Source organism: Anopheles aquasalis, chromosome 2 (genome assembly GCF_943734665.1).
Source record: "Anopheles aquasalis chromosome 2, idAnoAquaMG_Q_19, whole genome shotgun sequence".
Taxonomy (NCBI): domain Eukaryota; kingdom Metazoa; phylum Arthropoda; class Insecta; order Diptera; family Culicidae; genus Anopheles; species Anopheles aquasalis.
The window spans coordinates 60,770,647-60,778,146 of NC_064877.1; the positions used below are offsets into that span (position 1 = coordinate 60,770,647).

General features: G+C 46.6%; 3 protein-coding genes across 5 annotated transcripts in view; 1 reads left to right on the plus strand and 2 right to left on the minus strand.

The window, feature by feature from the left end:
• LOC126569288 (uncharacterized) overlaps positions 1 to 2,200 on the plus strand; it is a 15,325-nt gene extending 13,125 nt beyond the window's left edge. For all 3 annotated transcript variants that reach the window (XM_050226267.1, XM_050226266.1, XM_050226268.1), the window contains one exon: positions 1 to 2,200. This exon is cut by the window's left edge and continues 2,421 nt beyond it. The gene's annotated coding sequence lies outside the window, so the exon portion shown is untranslated.
• Positions 2,201 to 2,209: 9 nt separating this feature from the next.
• LOC126569290 (ribonuclease H1) lies at positions 2,210 to 3,408 on the minus strand. The gene is made up of 3 exons (XM_050226270.1): positions 3,200 to 3,408; positions 2,721 to 3,113; positions 2,210 to 2,642 (listed from the first exon to the last, which is right to left on the minus strand). The coding sequence occupies exons 1-3, from the start codon at positions 3,289 to 3,291 to the stop codon at positions 2,258 to 2,260; spliced, it is 870 nt and encodes a 289-aa protein (XP_050082227.1). The 5' UTR covers positions 3,292 to 3,408; the 3' UTR covers positions 2,210 to 2,257.
• Positions 3,409 to 4,038: 630 nt separating this feature from the next.
• LOC126576259 (uncharacterized) lies at positions 4,039 to 7,138 on the minus strand. The gene is made up of 7 exons (XM_050237470.1): positions 7,099 to 7,138; positions 6,852 to 7,016; positions 6,118 to 6,788; positions 5,260 to 6,037; positions 4,677 to 5,184; positions 4,338 to 4,600; positions 4,039 to 4,257 (listed from the first exon to the last, which is right to left on the minus strand). The coding sequence occupies exons 1-7, from the start codon at positions 7,099 to 7,101 to the stop codon at positions 4,039 to 4,041; spliced, it is 2,607 nt and encodes an 868-aa protein (XP_050093427.1). The 5' UTR covers positions 7,102 to 7,138.
• Between the last annotated feature and the right edge of the window lie 362 nt (positions 7,139 to 7,500).

Consider the following 7,500-nt stretch of genomic DNA (forward strand, 5'->3'; position numbering starts at 1 on the left):
GGTCCGCGATCACACGCCGACGGTTGACAGGTTTACCGATTTCCTGTGATAGCTCTAACTACTAATAAACTAGCTTGATCCAGCATTTGGCACCGTCCACTGGCACGGTACGACTGGACTGGCCCCCCCAGTGGCCGACTTCAGTCAGTACAACCGGCACACATACGTCCACTAACGTGTGCGCGCATTTATCAACCAAATCGCAAGCAGCAGCATCTGCAGCATAATGATGAATGATTGCGATGTGCGACCAAAACATCCGCGTTTTGTACGCTAACGACTACGACCGCAGGACCACCAACAATTAAGGATCTCGTGATAAGATGTCGTCGCGCTGGTTATCTATATGTGCTCGATTTTCAGTTGCGCTTTTCCATCTTGCAATCTTGCAAAATATTCTACCTTACGTTGCGTGATTTTTCGGCGATTTAGATAAAGATATTTCGGCAAAAGTAAAGAAGAAGAAGGCCAAAAGCCAATGGACCAGCAAGTAGCGGATGGTATGAGATGGCCACACCTGTGTATCCAGGATCCAGTACGAAATCAAACAGCCAGTTGCAGTTGTAACTTCCAAAACATTACAGGAATAGTGTTTAGGAGCGCGATTATGATAAATGAGCCTACTACCATTCATAACGTACCCAACCTCACTCACCCATGCAAATCAACATATCCTAGAGGGGCGAAAGTTAGGATTCTCTACGGCTCCCGATTCCCGGTGTCACGGGCATTGGCGAAGAGCGTTCGTTTCTTTCGTTGTTTTGGGATCCGGCTCCAGCTTCAATCGAATTATTTTTACACAAAAGAGAAGAGAAAGAACCCGTGCAGTGGATGAAACAACTAACCTATTCAAACGGAGAAACCAAGAAGGTTTGAGTAAAGGAACCCGCCATCCAGGACATGGTGATGCTAGTAGCTAGCATGCAATGCTTACTGGGCTGCCGGGTGGAGATTAACCAGGAAAAATGGAAGAAGAGGATTCATACAAAATGCTATGAGATATGCATGCAATGGTGACAAATTTATTATACATATACGATCCGCGCGCGAACGAACATGAAAACGCAAGATTACAGATGCTAGCTGGGAATTACAGTAATAATATTAATACTACTATTAACAATAATATTAAAAAAGAGACATGTTACTAAAACGTAAACCAATATATTAAGCAAGAAGAATCTCTACCAACAGTCTGCCGGAACGATCAAGAGAGGATTCTTAACCTAACCGCATACCGTACCGAGCGTTACATTTAGCTGCCCCCACTAAGAGTAATAAAAGGGAGAACACTCTAACCTTAACTGACATCACCAGGAATACCAGGAGGACCACACGGCGGAGGGTCAGCGTTCGTCGAAAAACACCGAAATCGAAGTCGGGAGTGATTCTTAAATTTAACTAAAAGAAATAGGAATAAATTAGGAGAAGCGGGTCCGTTGCGCCGTTTTGCGAGTTGGCAGCGAGTTTCATCCAGTTCGTTCCTCGTCTCGCACCCATCATCGCATAGCTTGAGCCAAATCCAATTTTCCAAGAAGCATCACCACGACCAACAATCGGTATCGCACGCAGAAAGTGTTGTGCATAATTGATTTTGAAAAACATGCAATTAATTACACGCTCACTAATTAGGCACAGCAAAAAGGGCATCTGCGTTCAGTTCTTTTGTCCACTTCAATTAGGAACACACTTTGTGTACTACTCTACGAAGCACACATTGATCGGTCGTTGCTTTCCCACGCTCTGAGATTCGAAACCAACAAAATGGCATCGGGGTAATAATTGAAATTTGATAATTTTTGAGTGAGGGCGAACGAGATGCAACTACGCATGCCATGCTAGAAGGGCACACACTGATTCGAACAAGTGAGGAGGAGGAGGAGTAGGCTATAAGTGAAAATCGATCAAAACCAATACAAGAGGGCAGAAGATGCAAAACGAGTAAAAGGCTACAGCTTTCCATTAATGTGCTGTTTTAAGCACATGGCCACCGGTGGAAGTCTCGCGGAATCCAAACCCCGGAACATGGCCCTTTCCCCTTCGCACACAGAGCAGCAGCAGCAGCAGCAGCAATAGCAACAGGAAAAAAAAGCGAAAATGGACAGGCATTGAGCGGAACCGAGAGCACACCTACAATATACTACGGAAACGGGAAAAGAAGGAATAAGGGGGAATACGGGAGACGCTATTTAATAAAATTTAATTACTATTTCTCAAATTTTCATTGGTTTTCTTTATTCATCAAATATGACGAATTTCAACGACGATTGCCGGTGTTCCGACGCTCCGCTCGATACATTTCCGATCCCTTGCGCGCCAACTGATCGGCACGCTCGTTACCCACGATACCACTGTGCGCATCGACATGATTGAACTTGATCGACATGTTACCGGTGTTCATCTCGCGGTCCAATTCCATAAAGTCCGCCTTGTTCTTTACCGGTCCTCCGCTGGCCAGCGTCCAGCCGCGCTGCTTCCAACCTGGCATCCATTGCGTGGTGGCATCGATGAGAAACTTGGAGTCCGTGTTGATCGCCAGCCGTTCCACGCCTTGCTCCCGCGCCCTACGAATGGCCTCCGAAGCGGCCTGTATTTCGCCGCAATTGTTCGTCGCCCTTCCGCTGACCGGTTTTGAGGTGTTTCTGCGAACAAGGGAACGTTACCATGCCAACCCATTAATCCTGCGCAAAATCCTGCCATCGAACAATAATGTGACTTACAGTGCGTGACCCTCGTCAAAGTAAACGCCCAAACCGGCGGCCGCATTTGGCTGTCCGTTGCCCTCGCACGACCCGTCGGTGTACACGTGCACATAGCCGTCTTGATCCTGCTGGAAGGAGTGCTTTCCGTACCTGGCCATCTTAAGCACCGGCTTCGGTTTGGACTCACGAAGGATCGCTTTCCTCTGTTTTTTGTTCAACGGTTGACCAGCAGTTCCGCTATCCTCGAATGGTGGCAAACTCCGCTTTGTGGTCGATGTAGAAAACTGTCGCACTGATGCTAGAGAACCTCCGCCTCCGAACTCTCGAATAAACTCCGTGGCCTCCGTTTGCGTGCTGAACTTTTTATACCGAGCGCCGGTGAATCCTTTGACCTGTGCCTCACATTCCGGCCTTCGACGGTTCACGGAGTTGGGTTCAAATAATGCCAACCAATGGATGCCAACCAGTGCCAAATAATGAATTTTGCCTGCACTTACCATGTTTTGTATATGCCCACCGCCCGGCCCTTGGCTACCGCATAGAACGGCATAATTTGTGGTAACACAGCGATCCACCGACGAACAAACATTCACCAAAGCGGCCACAGGATCGCCGTTCTTGCCACAGGATCGAAGGGAAGGACACTCAGCACCAACGGCCAAATTTATCTTCTTTTTCACGCCACCGATCAACCTTGTTTACGTTTTTTTTCACGCGATTCGCCGGTTGGTACAGTGGTTCACCGCGATCAGGAATATTTTAAGGTGTGCCATGAAATATCTGTGCGGGAAGATGTTTTAATGGCTGGAATTTTACTGCCAAATATTATATTTTAGGTGGTTGAAGAATACATTAAGAATAACTTACAAAATTGAAGAATCATTATTTCTTTAGCCAGGGCAGCGATAAAGTGTCACCCTGTGCTAGGAGCGAAGATATTTTTGAAACGAGTGCGAAGGACTGCTTTTGAGTTGATTACATTTGGTGGACTTACATAAATAATAAAGGCTGCTTTTTGGCAACTACGTCTACTCTAAATGTATTCGTTTTACGAAAACAAAATTCAACATGTTCCACATCATTACCGTGCGAAGTAACTTCTTTTTACGTTAATTCATTCTTATAACGGGTCGAGATCGTTTATATGGTACTGAACTAGGCCTTCACTTCTATCCCTGCTGACCGCATTTCTCATCTAATTTCCTTCCATAAAATGTTCAATCCGACATTCAAAATCGCTGGGAAATTTTGGATGGTCCGAGATGAACTGGTAACTGCAACGGAAAGTAGAGCATTTGTACAAACGGGACAAACGGCGATGGATTTAATTTACAACTTACAGTTCTTTACGAGTTCCTGTAGGCAGTTTTAGCGTCCACGGTTTGATGGCTTTCAAAACCTTAGGAAAGATGGAGTTTTTATTTCCACCGTTGTGCGTATCATTCTGTTCCAGCAAAAGTTGGGCTATGGAACGTAGAATTCCAAATGAATACGCGCTGGAATTCTCGTCGGGCAAGCATTTGAGCTGATATTCGTGAATCTTGTCTATGAAAACCTAAATGGACAAGCAAATCCATGGTAGATAAATGATATATAAATAGCTTAGCCAAATAGTTCCCAGGTTTCCAGTCATACCTTTCCTTTCATTATGTTACCCCGGGTGAGAAAACAGCTAAGGAAAGCATGGCTTATGATATCGTTAAAGCGATTGTTGACTGCTGCACGGAATGTGATGAGCAGCAGTTGCTCCAGCTCCATTTCAAATTCGTTTTCTCGACCATAGTGCAACACAACGTGGCTGGGACCCATTGAATGTGGTAAGCTTCCGTGCAATCGGTACATTGCAATGTACTTGCCAAGCAGATGTTTCCTCTGCGAAAGCAGTGTTTTTAATGTATCTGCAATAAACAAGAGATTAATTTCCATCATACTGCACAAAAGATAATCTTCGGTTTACTCCTATCCGACACTAACCGGGATCAGTATTATTGAAAACGTGCCATTCAACAGCGCTCCCCAGTGTTTCTAATAGTGTCTCTTCAACCTGAAACACGATGTTGCCTGTCTCGGTCATCTGATGGATCTGTGAGGAAGGCTGCAGCAGGATCATCAGATCACAAAAGGCAACGATCAAATGCATCGCTCCACTGAACTCCAGGTCGATCGTCGTTTGAAGCCGCGAAACCAGTTCCGTCATCAGGACCCCTACGCGACGTCCTATGACTCGTTCCGTCATAGCCGCAGGGAACTCGGCAGGATTCTCTAGCCAACGATTCACGAGGACATAGAGTGTGTTTTTGTAGAGCCGGAAGAAGATCATCTCCCCTTCGATGCTCAGTTCCATTCGCTCGAGCAACCGAAGATCGTTGGCCAGGTATTCGACCAGCGTGTCGATATCGCGCGAAAAACTGTTAATTTCAATCAGCACGCACAAGCGAGTAATGGCGGCATCGTAGCTGTTCATGAGACGTCTGTCGATCCCCTGTTATTTGAGGAAGAGAAATGATTTAAGTTGTAAATTTCACGATGTACCATTTAATAATTAAACGTGACTTACCAGGTTGTAACGTCTCAGGTGGCTGCGCACACAGAAGAAATTGTCGGCGTATTCATTCGTCAACTTCTGCCAGATCTCTTCCGAGATGTGCATGATCCGATCGTAGCGATAGATTGTGGCAAGAGTGTGATACAGTACGGAGAACGAACCACAGTCGAGGGCAATCGGTAGAAGCGTTTTGTAAAATACTTCCACACAATACGCCTCACAATTTACTCCACACATGCCATAATATTCATTGTACTCTGGTTGCAGCGGATTCAGGAGCAACACAAAGTGTTCCGGATGAACCGAGATGTCGCGCAAGGTCTTTGGATAGACAGCGACGAAGCTCAGGATGCGTTCCCGAATGCGGCCCCAACGAGTCCCCAGTGTGACTCGGTGTGGGTCAGGAGATATCTTTTCCTTGATATCGTCGACCAGCATCTCGTGGCAGTGTGCGATCGTATGCACAACGCACTTGGCGAGGAACGTGTCGACCGAGATATCCAAGCTCATCAGCAACTGGAAGATAGCTTCGAAACGCTTGAAGAACCCTTTGATCCACAGCTTCTCGACTACCCGATCCAGTGTGGCGAGTGGTAGCTCATGCGCTTGGAACACTTGCAGCAAATCCACAAGCATCTTACACTCCAGCTCATCCGCCGGTGTGATGGCAGTGTAGTACCGTGTGAGCAGGTCGATCGATGTATTGACCACCGGCTCTTGAGAGGCAGTGAAAATCCTGAACGCAATCTTTGTTGCCACATCTTCGGAGAATACTTGAGTGCCAATTTGTCTGCAGATAGAAAGAAATTCGAATATTTCATTGGAGAGCAAAATAGAGGTTTAACACAATGTTCTGCCATAGTGACTCACCGGTGTGCTTTTAGCAGCAGATTAAGAACAGACAGTTCCAGCTGCTTGTAAGCATACATCACACGAACAAGCAGGTCCGCCTCGCAAAGTATGAAAAGAGCGACGCGATTTTGCAGCCTCTCATCCGCCGGTTCGTTGTCTAACAGATCCTTGAGACAGCGCAGCACGATCAGCAGGGCCTTTTTGCATTTCACCTTCATAATATCGGCCAGAATCTGTAACTCGTTGTAGTGCAACACGATTCGGTCGGAAAAAGTGATGAGTAGACGACAGAACCGCTCTGTCAGTGGTACACAGAGCTGCTCGAAGCTTAATCCGGCCCGGCAGTACCGGAACAGCGAGATGCAAATATCGTCTATGTACCGTTGCTTGCGCTGCAATAGCTGCTGCCGTTCACCGTCGCGTATAGCGATAGCTCGCTCCAAGTCGCCTAAAAGTGTGCGTTGTGCTGCGCAGAGATACTCCAGCTGGATGCTACCGAAGAACGTTCCGACCATTACGCACTCGTCCTGCTTGCTGGCGCAGAAGGCGAGCGTCAGGGTGATCATCGAGTTAATGCACTCATTGTTGGCAAGCAGCTCGTTGCAGGGACGCACGATGAGGTTACGGCAAAACTCGTCGAGGTTGGCGAGATGTTTCGGGTGTTTTAGAAACTCATACGCCTCGAAAGGCTGGAAAGATGGCGCGAGTATTTTTCCATTAGTTCGTACGGACGAAGGAGTACCGCATCTTACCGCATTTATAATTCGTTCTTCTTCAAAGTTACGTGCATTCTGGCGTAGGAGATCGACATCTTCTTCATGGAGCACGTACTGGAAACCGGTCATGTCGACCAGAAGCTGCAGCACGTTGACCGTCTGGTCACTGCTGGACAGCGCACTCCATCTTTGGTAAACTTGCTGCAAATATCACGGAGGAAAAGCGAAACCTTTGAGTAATCTGTGAAGATATTAGGGAGTAAAAAAAAAAGTGGCACTCCACCATTCCACTCGCCGTCCGCAGTTGTTCATAGAGAGGGTTATCCATTTTGCGTCGACGATTTCCGAAGGCGAAGCGCTAGCTAATCCCAAAGATTTAGAGAAATTAATCCACCAATGTTTGTAGAAGCGTGCTTTATAGGGTTACATTTTACCTTGGGATGTTGTTATCAAACGCCTTTCCTTGATTTAGCTGCACAAATTCAACGTTTTCTATTTTCTTTAGGCCACGGGTGTTTTCATGGAAGGCCAGAAGGCCGGGAAAAAGTGCGATCCGATTGAGAACCGTTTCATACGCCAGAAAACCGTTGCGGTGGTAAAATCAAAACAAAAACCCTTCGGTACCAAAACAGGTCCCTCGCCACCATATTGGATTTTTGCTCTGCACCGGTGACTGTCAATATGT